This window comes from Paroedura picta, chromosome 4, assembly GCF_049243985.1.
Source record: "Paroedura picta isolate Pp20150507F chromosome 4, Ppicta_v3.0, whole genome shotgun sequence".
Lineage (NCBI taxonomy): Eukaryota > Metazoa > Chordata > Lepidosauria > Squamata > Gekkonidae > Paroedura > Paroedura picta.
Window position 1 is genome coordinate 62,680,220 of NC_135372.1, and position 17,508 is coordinate 62,697,727.

The 17,508-nt window shown below is 42.5% G+C and overlaps 1 protein-coding gene across 7 annotated transcripts in view; it reads left to right on the top strand.

Moving 5' to 3' along the window:
* Positions 1–17,508, top strand: part of COL24A1 (collagen type XXIV alpha 1 chain) — a 234,520-nt gene that overhangs the window by 170,607 nt on the left and 46,405 nt on the right. For 5 of the 7 annotated variants that reach the window (XM_077333120.1, XM_077333124.1, XM_077333121.1 and 2 more), the window contains exons 37-41: positions 3,023–3,130; positions 6,931–6,984; positions 7,197–7,304; positions 9,369–9,422; positions 11,622–11,675. In XM_077333120.1, the coding sequence (XP_077189235.1) occupies positions 3,023–3,130; positions 6,931–6,984; positions 7,197–7,304; positions 9,369–9,422; positions 11,622–11,675 (378 nt within the window). The remainder of the gene's footprint in view (positions 1–3,022; positions 3,131–6,930; positions 6,985–7,196; positions 7,305–9,368; positions 9,423–11,621; positions 11,676–17,508) is intronic. The other 2 variants (XM_077333122.1, XM_077333125.1) reach the window with 1 other exon arrangement.

The following is a 17,508-nucleotide window of genomic DNA, read 5'->3' on the forward strand; positions in this document are numbered from 1 at the left end:
CATGCATCTACCGTGTTAACATATGAAGCAGGTAATAAAGTCATCTGATTTATAGATCAAAACTATCAAAAATATGCCAGTTTACCTCTCTGCACTAGTGGTCCCTCTGGCACTTTTCTCCCTGCCCAGCCCATTATTGCAACTAGTGAGAGGGTTCTGCTCTCTGTGCTTAAGTGTTAGGTGAAATTTGGCCTCTCTTTGTTGTTCAACCTTGAAGTGGTGGCGTACAGTGAGTAATCCCACCAGTTAACACTGCATCCCAAGGAGAACTCACCAAAACCAAACCACACCTCAGCCTTTGTCATAATGAAGAGGATCAGTCCACATTCTAAGAGGGTGGATTGTGCACTATTGGAAAGATTACCACCGCTCCTTTTACCCAGTAAACATAGAGACAGATTCACCATTAAAATACACTTTATTCAACAACAGGAAACAAAGCATTTTTAGCAAGCCTCCCACCTCCTCAGAAGCCAAGAGACCAACTCTTACCCCAAAGGCTAAGCCCCTTCCACCCCTGAGTCAGGAAAGTGTCTGCCACAGAGAAAGACATGCACAGAAAAGCCAGTCTCTGATGCCCGGGTTTCCTGAGCTGGCCAGCAGCAACTCTCCATACACTGGGGGAAACTGCTGCTTTAAAGTGCTTTCTTTTATGGAATATCAAAGCTATCTGTTTCTCACATCTACATTACATCCCTTTGGTCATGCTAACAACATATTGCAGGTATTTGGGGAGGACAGAACCAGGCAAACTCTTGTCTGGACTTCTGGGATTGCAAGTTCTTCTACATCAGGCCTCCCAAAGGACCCTGCAGTTCTGTAACAGCAAGTGATCTTCAGGGGCAGTAAAAGCTGGTCTCCTGTCTATCTCTTACTGACACAATAAAATACACTTCTTTCCAAAGAGACAAGCTGTCTCTGTGCTTCTAGCAGGAAAGGCAGAAAGGCCTGAATGATGCAAACGTGGCTGTGCTCTGGAAAAGGCTTGGCTGAGGCTTAGAAAATGGCTCAGAAACAACCAAAAATGGCTCAGTGCTTGAGGAAAAGTGGCCCTACCATGCAGGGTTCGTTTTCTAATCTGTCATATGTACTTCTTTCTATTTAAAAATCACCTCTGTGAATGGAGAATTCATATAAACAACAAATACAGCCATCACATCTAGGTAACTTGGCCGTCCCTTCATCTATCTGTTCCATTTAATATTTCTGGTAAGGCCTTGGAAGAGGAGTGTGTCTCATGGCTTAAGTGCATTTCAGCACTTAACACCCACTCAGGGTGGCTGTCCACTCACTGTGGCTGTCCCGCCCCTGAGTGCCTCCTCCTCTAACTGGCTTGCCTGTCTGTCCAACGGCCAGCCAGTCGCCTTCCGTCCCCCACCCCTGACCACCCCCTCCTCCTTCTACTTCCCTCTGAGGCTTGGAGACTGTAGATCCCTGCAGCGTGAGAGCTGCCCCTGCTGGTGAGTTCCATAACAGCTGCCTGCAGCCTTTCCAGGTCCTGGGGGGAAGGGGGAGGCTGTCTGCAGAGTTCTTTCACTCTACCCCCCTAAGCTAGCTCCTGTTGTATTCCTGAATCCAATGGGCTTGGTCCCTAGTACAACCATAGTTGCTTATGTTGTACTTACCGCCTAATATTGCAGGAACCTTCATTTCTCTTCTAAAAATAAAGCAAGAGTTTTTACACATGATATGATGAGTGACCTTGAGCATGTTTTGTTCTCTTTATATGCAGTTGTGAAGTTTGTTAATGTAGAGTAGAAAACAAAGCCAGTTTTGAATTCATACTGCTTTGTAGTTTGAGTTTTGCATTCAGATTACAAGAACAGGAAATGGGGGAAAATATGTTTAGTATCATGTTGTGCAAGTATTGCATTACCAGGTCTCAGAACCATTTCAAACCCAAAAAATATAGTGAAAGGATTACCTTTTGCAGATGCCATATTTTTGGTGTTTCTCATGACGTCATCAACATCCAGTGTTCCAGCAGCAAACTGATAGCTACATCTGCCATTTTAAAGCACTAGTTGGGGAATTGTGTAAAGCGTATTCCCCAAAATATGTAGCACGGGCAGAGGAGAGCACCCAGCAAACCACACACCAAGGAAATGTGTGGAGCTGAAGTAGCACTATCTCCACCTCCAATGCCTGCCCTTTCACCCACTTCCCTTCTCCCGGGGATGGGTTTTTTTCTTTTAATTAAGCAAACTGCCTGGAGCAACAAATAGGGGTTAAATTGTCCAGGCAAAGAAAAAAATTCCTCCACCAGTTAACACACTCAGCATGCCTCTCTAAAGTCCTCCTCCCCCCCCAGTAAAATCACGCTCGAGATTAATTTTTAAAAGTTTCAAGGGGGAGCATTAAAAAAAGCACTATGGCCTATGATTAGATGCATAGGCATCTCAACAGAAAAGTTTTTGTAAAAAAATTAGCTGGCATTGCAGGCTAGGGGGAGGAGAATCGTGGGTAAAGTGCATTGCTCTCTTCCGCCATTTCAAACAGGCAAGCACAATGCCAAGAAGCACGAGAAGGCGGCAAAGGAAAGTGAGAGAGCCAAGAGATGAGGAATGGCCAGAGGTGTGTTATTTTATAGCATTATGCTATGTTGCTGGGCCTCTTGTGGCGCAGAGTGGTAAGGCAGCCGTCTGAAAGCTTTGCCCATGAGGCTGGGAGTTCAATCCCAGCAGCCGGCTCAAGGTTGACTCAGCCTTCCATCCTTCTGAGGTCGGTAAAATGAGTACCCAGCTTGCTGCTGGGGGGTAAATGGTAATGACTGGGGAAGGCACTGGCAAACCACCCCGCATTGAGTCTGCCATGAAAACGCTGGAGGGCGTCACCCCAAGGGTCAGACATGACTCGGTGCTTGCACAGGGGATACCTTTACCTTTACCTTATGTTGCTGGTGTAACACTTTTCAGTGTGTGGAATTGCCCTCAGTCTTCTACTTAGGGATCACTGTATTAATGTCTGCTTAAAGAAAGGGAGATTTAGAAAGAACATAATTGTTGCTTATGCTTTGTCTTAGGGAAATGTAGGAGACAAAGGACTTTCTGGAGAAGATGGTGAAAAAGGAGAGCTTGGAATTCCAGGAGCTACAGGCCCTGCAGGTCAACCTGGCATAAAGGGCATTCCAGTAAGCATGCTCTGATGGTGCACATTTTAAAAAAGAAGCTAATAGGTCTTCAGTGCTTTGTCTTTCAAGTATGCCATATGAACAACTCTTCATTTGAATTGTTCCAATAATTTAAATAGATAATTTAAAAGTATAAACTGTTTTTCAAAACAGAGGAAAAAGTTACTTTGCTATTTATTAATCGCCGCAAAGACATTGTCCAGTATGTGCCCATGACATGCACTCATTACTGCAGTTGTTGTGGATATTGGGGAGGACGGGTTTGGGGTTGCATTTTCTCAGCATCAAAATACCGTGGACTGAAGGCTTAAAATTATATGGTTTCCTCTCTACAGAAGTGCTGTCTGGAAGAAAGATGTCTGAATTTCATCCCCAGACTAAATAACAGTTCCACATTTACTGTACAAACAGCTGTTTGTATAGGGTTTGAAATCCATGGCCAGCATAGCAACAGCTAATTGGTTCATGTGAAACAAGTTGCTGGTCTCAGTCCAACTAAATTGGAATAGAACCCTGTCCCACAGTAATAATTAACAGTTCTGTTCACAGCCATAATAGTGAAAGTTACACAGTAGATGGTTGTGGAGCATTCACTACTCTCCAGAATGGTTTGAGATTATTAAAAAGTGGCACTATTGATATAGTGGGCCCATATTCAGCCAGTGCTCCGATGTCTGCACTGGTTACCAGTCTGCTTCCAGGTCAAGTTCAAGGTATTGATACTGACCTTTAAGGTTATACACGGTCTGGGTCCCACTTACCTGTGGGACCTCTTGGTTACTTATGCCCCCCACAGGGCTCTTTGCTCTGCAGGTATGAATCTACTGGTTGTCCCAGGCCGCATTCACGTTGCCTCAACTCAGTCCAGGGCCTTTTCAGTTGTGCTCCCAAACTGATGGAATGAGCTCCCGGAAAAGCTGAGGCCCCTGCTGGAGTTGTCAGCTTTTCGCAGGGCCTGCAAGACGGAGCTATTCCAGCAGGCGTATGGTTGAGGCCAAGGTGGAGTCCCAGTATTCCATCTGAGGATTCCCCCCCCCAGGTACAATCAGATATGGTGCCTCACTCCCAATGGGAGAAAACTCGGCCTCCAGCTGAACGGAGAGGGAGGGGATCGGAGAATTAGAAGGGTTTAATATGTGATCACCTGCCGCCTATTTGTTGTAAGGGATGGTTTATGGGTTTTATTGTATTTTAATGTTTTTATTGTTGTAAACAATTGCGAGACCATTGGAACAGCGGTGGTATAAAAATCAATCAATCAATATTTTTTAATGTTTAACAGAATGGCATATTTAGAACACTTGATAATTATCCATTATCCATTCCTGGTCGTGTGAGTTTATGAAAAAACAAAAGAGTCCCTGTACACACATGGATTATTTTACCATGGCACATTCTGTTGTTTGTCTTATATCAGACATTGCATACAAAAGTCCCCCACTCAAAGGAAGAGAAACACAAAATTTAGTCAGCTGCAACTCAGTCTCAGTCCCAAGTATATCAGTAGTGATTTTTTTTAATGAATCAAGTCTACAAGTCTAATCCGGAAGATAGTTGTTTATAAAAATGTTGTCTGCTGAAATCTTTTTACACTTTGGCTACACTGTTTGTTTTCAGAAAATGACAATCAACAGCTTTCTTCCATCCCCAAATTACTGTTGTATAAAGCTATAAAAAGCTAGGGTGGGAATTAAATTGAATTATAAAACATGACCATCCACTGTGTATACAAAAAAAAAAAAAGTAAATGTGACCGAAAACAGAGAAAGAATCTTAAGTGCCTAATGTTTTGGAGTTTGGTTGAAAAAAGATGGCAATAAGGATCACATCTGGACCCAGCTTTTATTTCTACATGGTTTGTTGGTGATATAAGGTTTCCTGCTGGGAATTCCAGTGGAACAGGCAGAACAACCCAATCACTGGCTGCTACAGTTCCTCCATCCTCTTTTTTTTTTTGGGGGGGGAGGGGGTACCTTGGTGCTTAGTAAGGAATGATGGGAGTTCCTCCTGGATTATGGAGAATGAATCAGAATGGAGGCTTACCACTACAGCCTGTTTCCAATCTGCTATTTGTTAGTGAGGCTTTGCCACAGTCTAAGGGGGAGGGGAGAACTCTCTTTGTAATATGCAAGACACTGATTGACTTCCATAATCTTTTAAGAGAAACAGAAAGGGATTAGTAATGGTGACCTTTTAGCAGTTAACTGATGTGTTCAACATAACTGAAATGCTATTTGGGAAGATGGCGTGCCATGAATAGTTATTCTAAATCTATGTCAAAGCAAATCTGTAACAACCTGGGCTGCTTCAATGCAGGGGCATGAAAACATCCACCCTCTATGGCAGCTCTCCTCTGAGGTTTTTGAGTGGCATCCATATTCACCTGTTGCCATTCTGCTTGCTACTTCCACTCCCACTTGGGGCATCTGTGCGAGGTGAAACAGCAATCACACGGCCTCTGTGGCTCAGAAAGTCCCCTTTTCCCCTTACTTTCCCAAATGAGTCACAATTGTGGGGCAGCACACTTTGGTGGAGAAAGCAAAAAAAGTCCTTTAAAGGGCTAAATGGCACATTGTTGCATTTTATATTGCTCCCTTTTGAAAGCAGAAAATAGATGCTCTTGCACAATCACTGTGAAGAATCTCCTTTGATCACAGGAAATTCATTGTAATCTAATTTAAAGGGAACTGCATGAGTCGTGATCAAAATGTTGTCCATACTGGGGAAATTCCTCACATAGAAGAAACAGCATTAAATTTTATACTGTGCTTTTCATTACCCAAAGGAATCTCAAAGCAGCTTACAAACACCTTTTCCTTCCTCTCCCCACAAAAGACACCCTGTGAGGTAGGTGGAGCTAAGAGACCTCAGACAGAACTGCATTGTGAGAACAGCTCTAACAGGACTGTAACTAGCCCAAGGACACCCAGCTGGCTGCATTTGGAGGAGTGGGGAATCAACCCCAGCTCTCTAGATTAAAAGCCACCACTACACCATGCTGTCTTGTTCTCCTTGGCGAAGTGGTTGAAGAACACTGGACCCTAATCTGGAGAACTGGGTTTGATCCCCCACTCCTCCACATGCAAACAGCTGGGTGACCTTGGACTAGTTGCAGTTCTCTTAGGGCTGTCCTTATAGGGCTGTTCTCTTAAGAGTTCTCTCAGCCCCACACACCTTACAGGGTGTCTCTTGTGAGGAAAGGAAGGGAATTTTTTTTGTAATCTGCTTTGGGACTCTGAGTAGTGAAAAGTAGAATATAAAAACAGCTCTTTCCCCTTTCCCCATTTAATAGTTGTGGAGGTATTTTAATACATCTAAAATTGCTCAGTTGGCAACATAAAAGCTGGAAATGTTTCTGGTTCAGTGGGTTTTTCTAACTAGTTACTATGGTGCTTATTTAAACCTGCTGTCAGGAGCTAAAGGAATAAAAACGTATCTACTTTCAGTTCACTAGGGAGCGTGTTGTGGCCCGGATTCTAAATACCTTTAGAACTACCTTATATAGCTGCTAGATTAAAAGTTTGGCTTCAGCACAATATATATTTTAATCTTCATCTGTTGTTTCTGCCCAGACATGTTATGCTTTGTTGCATTTCCATGGGCTTGATAAAAATCATTCTAAAGATGACATCACTATGTTATATCATGGAATTGTCACACTAACTTCTTCAAGACTGAACTTAACAAGAGTTTCCCATCCCTCCATTTGTAATCTTGAAAGACCTTGCTAAGATTATGCAATTTATATTACAAGTTAAACATGTTCTCAGAACTGTTTCCCCTCATGACAAATATTTCAGGGGCCTGAAGGAGCTCCAGGAAATCCAGGTCAAAGGGGTCGTCCAGGAAAAAAGGTAATTTATCTTCGTATTTCTTCTAGAAGTTGTTCTGAAAATCATTTATTTTTTTAACTGAATAATATGTATCAGTCATTAACAAATTAAGTGCCCACCAGTTTTAAAAAAGAACACTAATATAAATGTTGCATCTATAATGGTTTTCCATGGCCTGTGCATAATAGTTTAATGTTATTCTGTTGTTTTTGCCTTGCCCCATTCTCAAATAGGGGGAAAAGGGTCAACTTGGTCCCCCAGGAGAAAATGGAGTCACAGGTGACCATGGTCATGTTGGAGAAATTGGTCCAAAGGGCTCAAGAGGAACTAGAGGTCCATTGGTTCGTATAATATTAATTTATACTGAGAAGTCTTACAAGTTTCAAGCAAAAAAAGAGAGGTCCAGATTACATATTTTAAATGTTACATTCATGAAAGGGCCTGGATGTTTAGTGGATTATTTGGTTTTATGAATTTTCCAGATGGAGAGAGACACATAATATATTCATCACCTCTAGTTCCATCACAGAGTTAATCCAGATTGTGGGCTTGAATATGCAGGTTGAAATAATAAACAATGCTTGTGCTATTCATGGAACTCATTTAGAAATACAATGTGGGGGGCCCACAATGACTTGCAAGGAAGCATCTCATTTCCCCCTTCTTCACTAAATCCTCTTTCCCTTTCCTCTTTTATTTCCATGACTTCTGTGCAGTCCCATGTGGGGGACTTCACTTTCAGAGACCAGCCATGGAGTTAGCAAGCTTTAAATATACATTTCTAGAATCCAAGAGTGCTCCCCCTCCCCTCTCTATCTACAGCATATCCTTTCTCACCCAGAGGATCATATGACAGGTGAAGGGTGAGCACTTGTCCCTCAAATTTCCCTTTGCTGCCACAAAGAGTCTGCATCAGTAGAGAAGCCCAGAGCAGGAAAAGTAGGGAGAGATTGGTATCTGCACAGAAGACCACAGAAGATCAATGAACAATGGTTACAGGTAAGTGCAGCCCCCCTTTTATCTTCATGGCTTCTGTGCAGTCCCATATGGGAAACTAGCAAGTTTACCTACTGGGGAGGAGGGTGTGGGCTGGATCAGTGGAAGACTGATGGTAAGACTCACTCCACAAGTTGGTATCCATAGAATAAGATGGTACAAAAGTTAATGGCGTTGATCAGATGTTTGTCTTACAGATATCACTGAGAGGCAGCATGGATACTTCACATTCACTTCCTTCCCTCAGTGAGCTTGCTAATCTTCTAATGTGGAAACTGCACAGAAGCCACAATAATGAAAACAGGATTGCACTTACCTGTAATTGTTGTTCACCAAGTGGTCTTCTGTGCAGGCAGAACTAGGCACTTTCCTAGTGTTAGGCAAAACTATCAAAAATGTTATTCAAGAAAGATTTTAATTTATGTTCATTTCTTGCTATCTCACTGTTTTAAAAAGATGTGGCAGTTGGAGTTTGAGCTGGTATCTGTTCATGTCTCCAGCCTACCACACAGGCTTTCTGAATGACCTTGGCCAGTCACACACACTCAGCCTAACATACCTCACAGGGTTGTTGCGAGGATAAAGTGAACGAGAAGAGAACCATGTAGGCTGCTTTGGGTTTTCACTAGGAAGTAAGGCAGGGTATAAGTGAAGTAAATATATAAATAAATAACTGCTGATGATTCATTCTATTATGAATGCCCTGATACTTGAGCTCCAGAATAGTTGGGCATGGTTAAATGATTTTTTAATGTGCTTATTTTCTCTGCTTTGGTTTGTTTGTTTGTTTGTTTATTTAAGATTTCTATACTGCCTATTTCTTTGCAGCTCTGGGCAGTTTACACTGAACATTATATAACTTACATGGACATTATACAGACTATAACATCAAAACAACTTTCAATAAAGCATCAAAAGATTACAAAACCACATTTGTAATATAAATAACAATTAACAGTAACATTGGGAGGGTTATGGGCGGGCGTCTGGAGGGACCAGCAGGTGTTCTGAGTCGGTCAGCCTCAAGCAAATGCCTGGTGGAAGAGCTCCCTCTTGCAGGCCCTGCAGAACTGTGGAAGTGCATCTGGAATCAGTCCACTCTACGAGTTATAAGGACAGATGGACTCACATTCCAGTATCTAAGGCAGTGAGCAGTGATTTCCATTTTTGCTAAGGTGCTACTGAACTTTTACTCTTTTTGACTGCTACAGACAGTAGTGCTATCTGTCTTAATTTTATGTTTGTAAGATTTTCCTGATTAATCATGATATACATTTTTAAAAAACCATACTTCACTTTGGTTAGGCAGTATGCTATATATTTTTGCAAATTAGGAAAGTCATGTGAATTACTGTTTAAGTAATGGGAATGCAATTAAAATGTACTTCTTACTGCTTACACTGATACAGGGGTATTTAGGTTTAATGGGACCTGCTGGAGAGCCAGGAATTCCAGGTTATGGGGTAAGAGACATTATCAGAATATGTCCATACAACTGGCTGATTTTTTCTGTTAAGTTATTGTGTATGCATATTGTATTAAAATTCTCATTACACTGTGGATAAATATGTACAGTTTTTAAACAGATATATTGCATCCCATATATAGTTCAGGGGTGGAATCTGAAGATTAAAAGTGTACATTAAAGACACTTGATGAAGGGCTGAGAAAATGGAGTTCATTGTCACGATATCTGTGTAGTCTTATGTGGGTTCTGTACACATGCAGGCCTACTACAGAGAGGTTTGCAACGCTCAAAAAACACTTGAGTGCACTCCATTCCCCTATTCCATGCTGTTTCCCACCTTTTTCAACATAATAAAAAGGGGGCGGAGCAGTGTTTCCTCAGTTCTCTCTGCCACTGTTGACAATGGTTCATTATTAGAAGCTTCATCTTTTCTTTAACCAGCACAACTCTCCCTCAGTCCTTGGCTTCAAGAAAGCCTATTCTGTGGGAAATGGCACAAAAAGCACTTTTCAACAAATACGGATCTGTGGGTTGACAATTCCCCACATAGACAACTACAAGAGATGTCTTTTATGTTCAGCAAAGAACATGATATCTTGCACTGATCTGTTTATTGCCAGTTTACTCCCAAGGCAAGGCAGGATAGAACTTCCTGCCTAAAAGGTGTGCTTTGGAAAAAAGTTTTATCTGACACCACTCAATGAAAAGATCCAAGCTCAACACTGTCCTCAAACATCAACAGATAGATCCAAGCTCTTTCAATTTCAACTGCTCCAAGACTGACCACCTTGAGCCCAACAAATAATACAGCTAAAGCTCCCTGTACATCAATAGCATACTTAGAACCAGCACATAAAAAGAGTAGTCACAAACACCAAGCAAGTCTCCCAAGTCAAAGTCATTGCCCACTCTTACTCATTTTCATTCTAAATATCTCGTTCTTCATAAAGCATCCTTGGAACTGGTCAAAGAGACAGTCCCCATTCCAAGAACGCCCTCTCCCTCAGATAATTCACCACACTTCCCTTGCTGCATCTCAGAAAGTGTCAACTGGACACTCCATCCTACTGTTTAGAAACATCACACTAGTTGGATCTAACAAATTGGGATGATGCCAAACACCAATCACCATACCAAAACCTCCAGTGTAATGCCAGCACCCTGGCTGAAATCCACTACACTTCCTCCAGAAACCCACACCAAAATTATAGACATACCTCTTGAAGGCAGAGATCTCTTCAGCTCCAACGACAAAATGAGGAAGGACAAACTTTTAGTTCAAACCTTAGAGTGATCCACTCTACACTGCTCCTAATTCTGGGTCCTACCACAGACCATACTGCTCTATTTTCAGTGGAAGAGGTTACCTGATGCCTCACCCTTTATACTCCAACAGGCTTCCCTACAAGCCTGCCAGTCAATCTGCTGTCCAAAAAAGGAAAAGATTCCCTATTCCAAGGGGTAAAGCCAGATCTCAGACCGATGCAGTGGCCTCCCAGAGGGGTGGGAAGGTTACCTGGTGCCATCTGCTAATCCAGTCACCCTGGCCTTGGTCACAGAGCAGCAGCTTCACCAGGGGAATCAGGAGACCATTCTAGTGAGCAGCGACTGGGAGCGGGGCCGAGAAGTGTGGAAACCATCAGTACAAGACTACCTGGAGGCCATTGAGACTGGTAAGACTACTCCACCCTGTGGGACTGCACAGATACTGTGATAATGAAAATAGGTTTACACTTACCTGCAACTGTTGTTCATCAAGTGTTCATCTGTGCAGTTACATATTCTTTCCTCCTGCCCTACTGTGAGCTTTTAATTAAATCAAACAATTCTACATCAATCTGGCAATGACAGAGTAGGACAGAAATAAGGGCACTACCCCCCTTCTTTAGCATGCTGTGATGGGAAACAGAATGTCCTCAGGTGCTTTTTGAGCGTCAAAACATCTCTGTGGTAGGCTCGCATGCACAGTGTACCTATGTGTACCCAATGAATGACCACTCAGTGAATGACAGTTAAAAGGTCCTGTTTTCCTCTTTGATCATTATGTACACCTTGCATCCCCATCTATTCCCCAACATACTTGGGGTTCTGTATACTACAAACTCTATGTTCATATGTACATGAGAAAGCGAGAGGGGTGTTGAGGTAACAGGTAGGAGAAGCTAATTTCACATGTAATTTTTCCTTGTCTTAGGGTCATCAAGGTCAACCTGGAGCATCTGGCATTCCAGGATCCAAAGGAGAGAAGGTATGGAGTCTAACAATGTATGTATATTTACTACAAATACAGTAATAGAAATTATTGCTATCAGTTAGAATGGGGTTATTCGTTGGTTTGTGTGAAAATACATACCAGGTAAATGAAATAAATTTAGGTTTGTAATAGCACAAATCTACAGCTTGGTTCTGTTCATAAAATAGATCCACCGGTTTTTAATCATTAGTGTGACTGCTAATGATTAATTTATTTTGCTTGATATTACACAAACAAAGGTACCATATTGCAAGTCATGCTATTGGCCCATCTATTTTAGGATTTTCTATTTTGACTGGCAGTGGCTCTCCAGAGACTCAGGAGGAAAGAGGTCTTTCCCAGCACCTCCTGGTACAACCTTTTGCATACGAAGCTTGTGCTCTGTCACTCAGCTACCCCTCCTTTTTTATGATTACACTTTAATGTTTGTGAAGTATTAGGTTTGCAGTTCTTCTAAATAAGGATTACAAGAATAGATTTATAAGAAATTTATATGGAAACTCCCTTATTGGTCCTTGTTGTCTTCTTCAGCTTCTGATTTGTGTGAATTGTTCCATCCTCATTTAGCCACTCTCCTCCCCTCCTTCTGCTGCCTCCTTACATCTCTTTCCTTCCACACCTTCCTTCATACCCCATTTGACCCCTCCTCACCCTTTCCCTCTCACTACTCCATCTTTCCTGTGTCCTCCTTCCTTGCCACCAGGAAGGAAAGGAGGGTGATGAGTCCCAAATATATTTGGGTTGTAAGAGAGCCTGCACCTTATCACAGGCTCTCTCCCAAACACAGTGCTAGTGCCTATTGATTTTGAGCCTGCTTAGCACTGGACTGGCTATGGGCTTCCTTACCAACCTGACACCATTGCTTGCCTCACTCTCCCAGCCTCTTCCTTACACCCCTGTTGCCTCACTTGTCACCTGCCAATAGCCCAGTCTTCCCTTACTCAGCATCTCTACATCCTCTCCTGGCTTCCTGTTTCCCTGCCTTGCTCAACGGACCAGCTCTTCCCTTCAGTATTTCATCTGTTGGTCAGTTGCTTGCCACTGCTGCGAGATAGCTGATTTAGCTTGGAAAGGACAACTTTCTCCCATTTTTCTTTTCTTCTTTTCCTTAGCAATGGTTCTGATCACCCAAAATGGCAGTTGTGATCTTGTAACATTATGTGACAAGATTGATAGTGCTAAATTTCTCTAGTTTGTGGCCTTAAAAAAATCGGATTTTTATTTTACAGGTATTGGATTTTCCTACTATCTGGAGGGTGGTTAAAAACCACCATTTTGTGTAGCTGGTTATATATGATGGATTAATCAGTCAGCATTCTAAGGCCATATTTAGAATTAGATATATGATAAAACTTCCATCAAATGCTGTGTGTTGCTTACAATCAAGCCCATAGTTCCCAGTAGTGTAGACTCTAACTGTTGTTGTTGTTATGTGCGAAGTCGTGTCCGACCAATCGCGACCCCATGGACAATGATCCTCCAGGCCTTCCTGTCCTCTACCATTCCCTTGAGTCCATTTAAGTTTGCACCTACTGCTTCAGTGACTCCATCCAGCCACCTCATTCTCTGTCGTCCCCTTCTTCTTTTGCCCTCGATCGCTCCCAGCATTAGGCTCTTCTCCAGGGAGTCCTTCCTTCTCATGAGGTGGCCAAAATATTTGAGTTTCATCTTCAGGATCTGGCCTTCTAAAGAGCAGTCAGGGCTGATCTCCTCTAGGACTGACCGGTTTGTTCGCCTTGCAGTCCAAGGGACTCGCAAGAGTCTTCTCCAGCACCAGAGTTCAAAAGCCTCAATTCTTTGACGCTCGGCCTTCCTTATGGTCCAACTTTCGCAGCCATACATTGCAACTGGGAAGACCATAGCCTTGACTAAACGCACTTTTGTTGGCAGGGTGATGTCTCTGCTTTTTAGGATGCTGTCTAGATTTGCCATAGCATTCCTCCCCAGGAGCAAGCGTCTTTTAATTTCTTTGCTGCAGTCCCCATCTGCAGTGATCTTGGAGCCCAGGAAAATAAAATCTGTCACTATCTCCATTTCTTCCCCATCTATTTGCCAGGAATTGAGCGGGCCGGATGCCATGATCTTTGTTTTCTTGATGTTGAGTTTCAAGCCAACTTTTGCACTCTCCTCCTTCACCCGCATCAACAGGCTCTTTAGTTCCTCTTCACTTTCTGCCATTAGAGTGGTATCATCTGCATATCTGAGGTTGTTGATATTTCTCCCTGCAATCTTGATCCCAATTTGTGACTCCTCTAATCCCGCATTTCTCATGATGTGCTCTGCATACAAGTTAAATAGGCAAGGCGACAGTATACAGCCTTGCCGAACTCCTTTCTCAATTTTGAACCAGTCAGTGATTCCATGTTCAGTTCTCACTGTTGCTTCTTGACCTGAATATAAATTTCTCAAGAGACAAATAAGATGCTCTGGTATTCCCATCTCTTTAAGAACTTGCCACAATTTGTTGTGTTCCACACAATCAAAGGCTTTAGCATAGTCAATGAAGCAGAAGTAGACGTTCTTCTGGTACTCCCTAGCTTTCTCCATGATCCAGCGTATGTTGGCAATTTGATCTCTAGTTCCTCTGCCTCTTCGAAATCCTGCCTGTACTTCTGGAAGTTCTCGGTCCACATACTGCTGGAGCCTAGCTTGTAGGATTTTGAGCATAACTTTGCTAGCATGAGAAATTAGTGCAATGGTGCGGTAGTTCGAACATTCTTTGGCATTGCCCTTCTTTGGGATTGGAATGTAAACTGACCTTTTCCAATCCTGTGGCCATTGTTGAGTTTTCCAAATTTGCTGGCATATTGAGTGTAGCACTTTTACTGCATCGTCCTTTAAGATTTTGAATAGTTCAACTGGAATGCTGTCACCACCACTAGCTTTATTGTTACTCAGACTTCCTAAGGCCCATTTGACTTCACATTCCAGGATATCTGGCTCCAGGTCAGTAACTACCCCATTGTGGTCATCAGGGATGTTAAGCTCGCTCTTGTATAGTTCTTCTGTATAATTTTGCCACCTTTGTTTAATCTCTTCTGCTTTTGTGAGGTCCCTACCATTTTGGTCCCTTATCATACCCATCTTTGCATGAAACGTTCTCTTCATATCTCCAATTTTCTTGAAAAGATCTCTGGTCCTCCCGATTCTATTGTTTTCTTCTATTTGTTTGCACTGTTCATTTAAGAAGGCATTCTTATCTCTTCTAGCTTTTCTCTGGAATTCTGCATTCAGTTGGGTGTATCTTTCTCTTTCTCCCTTGCCTTTCACTTCCCTTCTCTCCTTAGCTATTTGTAAAGCTTCCTCAGACAGCCATTTTGATTTCTTGCATTTCTTTTTCTTTGGGATGGTTTTAGTTGCTACCTCTTGTACAATGTTGCGAACCTCCATCCATAGTTCTTCAGGCACTCTGTCTATCAGATCTAATTCCTTAAATCTATTTGTCACCTCCACTGTGTATTCGTCGGGGATATGATTTAGTTCATACCTGAGTGGCCTAGTGCTTTTCCCTACTTTCTTCAATTTAAGCCTAAATTTTGCAACAAGAAGCTCATGATCTGAACCACAATCAGCTCCTGGTCTTGTTTTTATTGACTGGATAGAACTTTTCCATCTTTGGCTGCAGAGCACATAGTCAATCTGATTTCTGTGTTGACCGTCTGGTGATGTCCATGTGTAGAGTCGTCTCTTGGGTTGCTGGAAAAGAGTGTTTGCTATGACCATTGTATTCTCTTGACAAAATTCTACCAGCCTGTGCCCTGCTTCATTTTGTACTCCAAGGCCAAACTTGCCTGTTATCCCGGTTATCTTTTGGCTTCCTACTTTAGCATTCCAATCCCCCATGATGATAAGCACATCATTTTTGGGCGTTGCTTCTAGAAGGTGTTGTAGGGCTTCATAGAACTGATCAACTTCATCCTCTTCAGCAGCAGTGGTTGGGGCGTAGACCTGGATCACTGTGATGTTGAATGGTTTGCCTTGGATTCGCACTGAGATCATTCTGTCATTTTGGGGATTGTATCCCAAGACTGCTTTTCCTACTCTCTTATTGATTATGAAGGCTACTCCATTTCTTCTGCGAGATTCTTGTCCACAGTAGTATACCTGATGGTCATCTGAATTAAATTCACCCATTCCTGTCCATTTTAGTTCACTGATTCCTAAAATGTCGATGTTCAGTCTTGTCATTTCTTGTTTAACCACGTCCAGCTTGCCTTGATTCATGGATCTGACGTTCCAGGTTCCTATGGAATAAAAATCTTTACAGCATCGGACTGTCTTTTCGCCACCAGTTACTTCCACAACTGAGCGTCCTTTCGGCTTTGGCCCAGCCGCTTCATTCATTCTGGCGCTACTCGTACTAGCCGTCTGCTCATCCCCAGTAGCATATTGGACACCTTCCGACCTGAGGGGCTCATCTTCCAGCGTCATATCGTTATGCCTATTGGAACTGTCCATAGAGTGTTCATGGCAAAGATACTGGAGTGGTTTGCCATTTCCTTCTCCAGTGGATCACCTTTTGTCAGAGCTCTCAGCTATGACCTGTCCGTCTTGGGTGGCCCTGCACGGCATAGCTCATAGCTTCACTGAACTACGCAAGCCCCCTTGCCACAACAAGGCAGCGATCCTTGAAGGGGGTGAGACTCTAACTACAATTGGCCATATACTTGCTAGGTACTTCTGCTGTTCATTTGTTCTGCTTTAATTTTTTTTCTTGTCGTAAACAACTGCCTTTAAAACACATTGTATGGTTGGCCAGAAAGGAAAAAGCCATAATTTAAAGTCTCCTTCTTTCTGTTGGAAAAGGGAATGAATAAGGATTCATTCAGAATAATTAGCTAAGCATGGAGAAACAGAAGCATTTATAGCCATGCTGTGAAACAAAAAAGCAAAATCAAAATGTAAAGGAACACTTACAGGAAAAAGCAGGTTCTTTACCAAATGGAATTAAATTAGGCTGCTTCCATCCTAGGACAGGGATTGTTTTGCTTATTGTTGCTGTGAATACAAAAGCTTTCATAGCTGCACTGGAGCCTCTGCACAAAGATTTTCTCTGTATTTACCCATCATACCTGGCATTTCTCTCTGCCCCACAGTGGTTATTTTTGCAGGGTTTTTAAAATCAGCAGTAAATATATCATCATTATAGTATAATAGTGATTTACTTACTAGTTTTAAAATCCCACTGGTGATGATGGCGGGCAGGGGGAGTAATAGTGGATACGTGGAATTATGTAACTGAATGTTAAGTGGAAATTCACACCTTCTTATTCAAGCTAGATCCAACTTGCTTTGACTATGATCTTTCAGGAAACATTGTGTCAAAGCAGGTTTGGGAAACTGTAGAGAAGGGTTTGAGAAAACTCAGAAAGGGAATGACTGCACAACTGCATGGTGTCAAGGTTAAGAGTGGCAGACTCTAATCTGAAGAAGAGTTGGGTTTTATACCCCACTTTTCACTGGCTGAAGGGATCATAAAGTGGCTTACAATTGCCTTCCCTTCCTCTCCTCAGCAGGGTTTGAATCCTTCCTCCTCCACAAGAAGACTGATAGGTGACCTCTAAGAACTCTTTAATCTACCTCACAAGGGCTTGTTCCATGTACATTGGATAATGCACTTTCAATGCACTTGATAAGCAGATTTTCCTAGCTTCAACAGCACAGTGAAAGTGTATTATCCAATGTGTGCAGAAAAGGACCAGGGGTCTGTTTTGGGGAGAGGAAGGGAAGTTGCTTTGAGTCTCATAAAGGTAGAGAAAATCGGGGTATAAAAACAACTCTTCTTCACCATGCAGAAACCTATTCAAAGGCCCATTATGCACGGCCG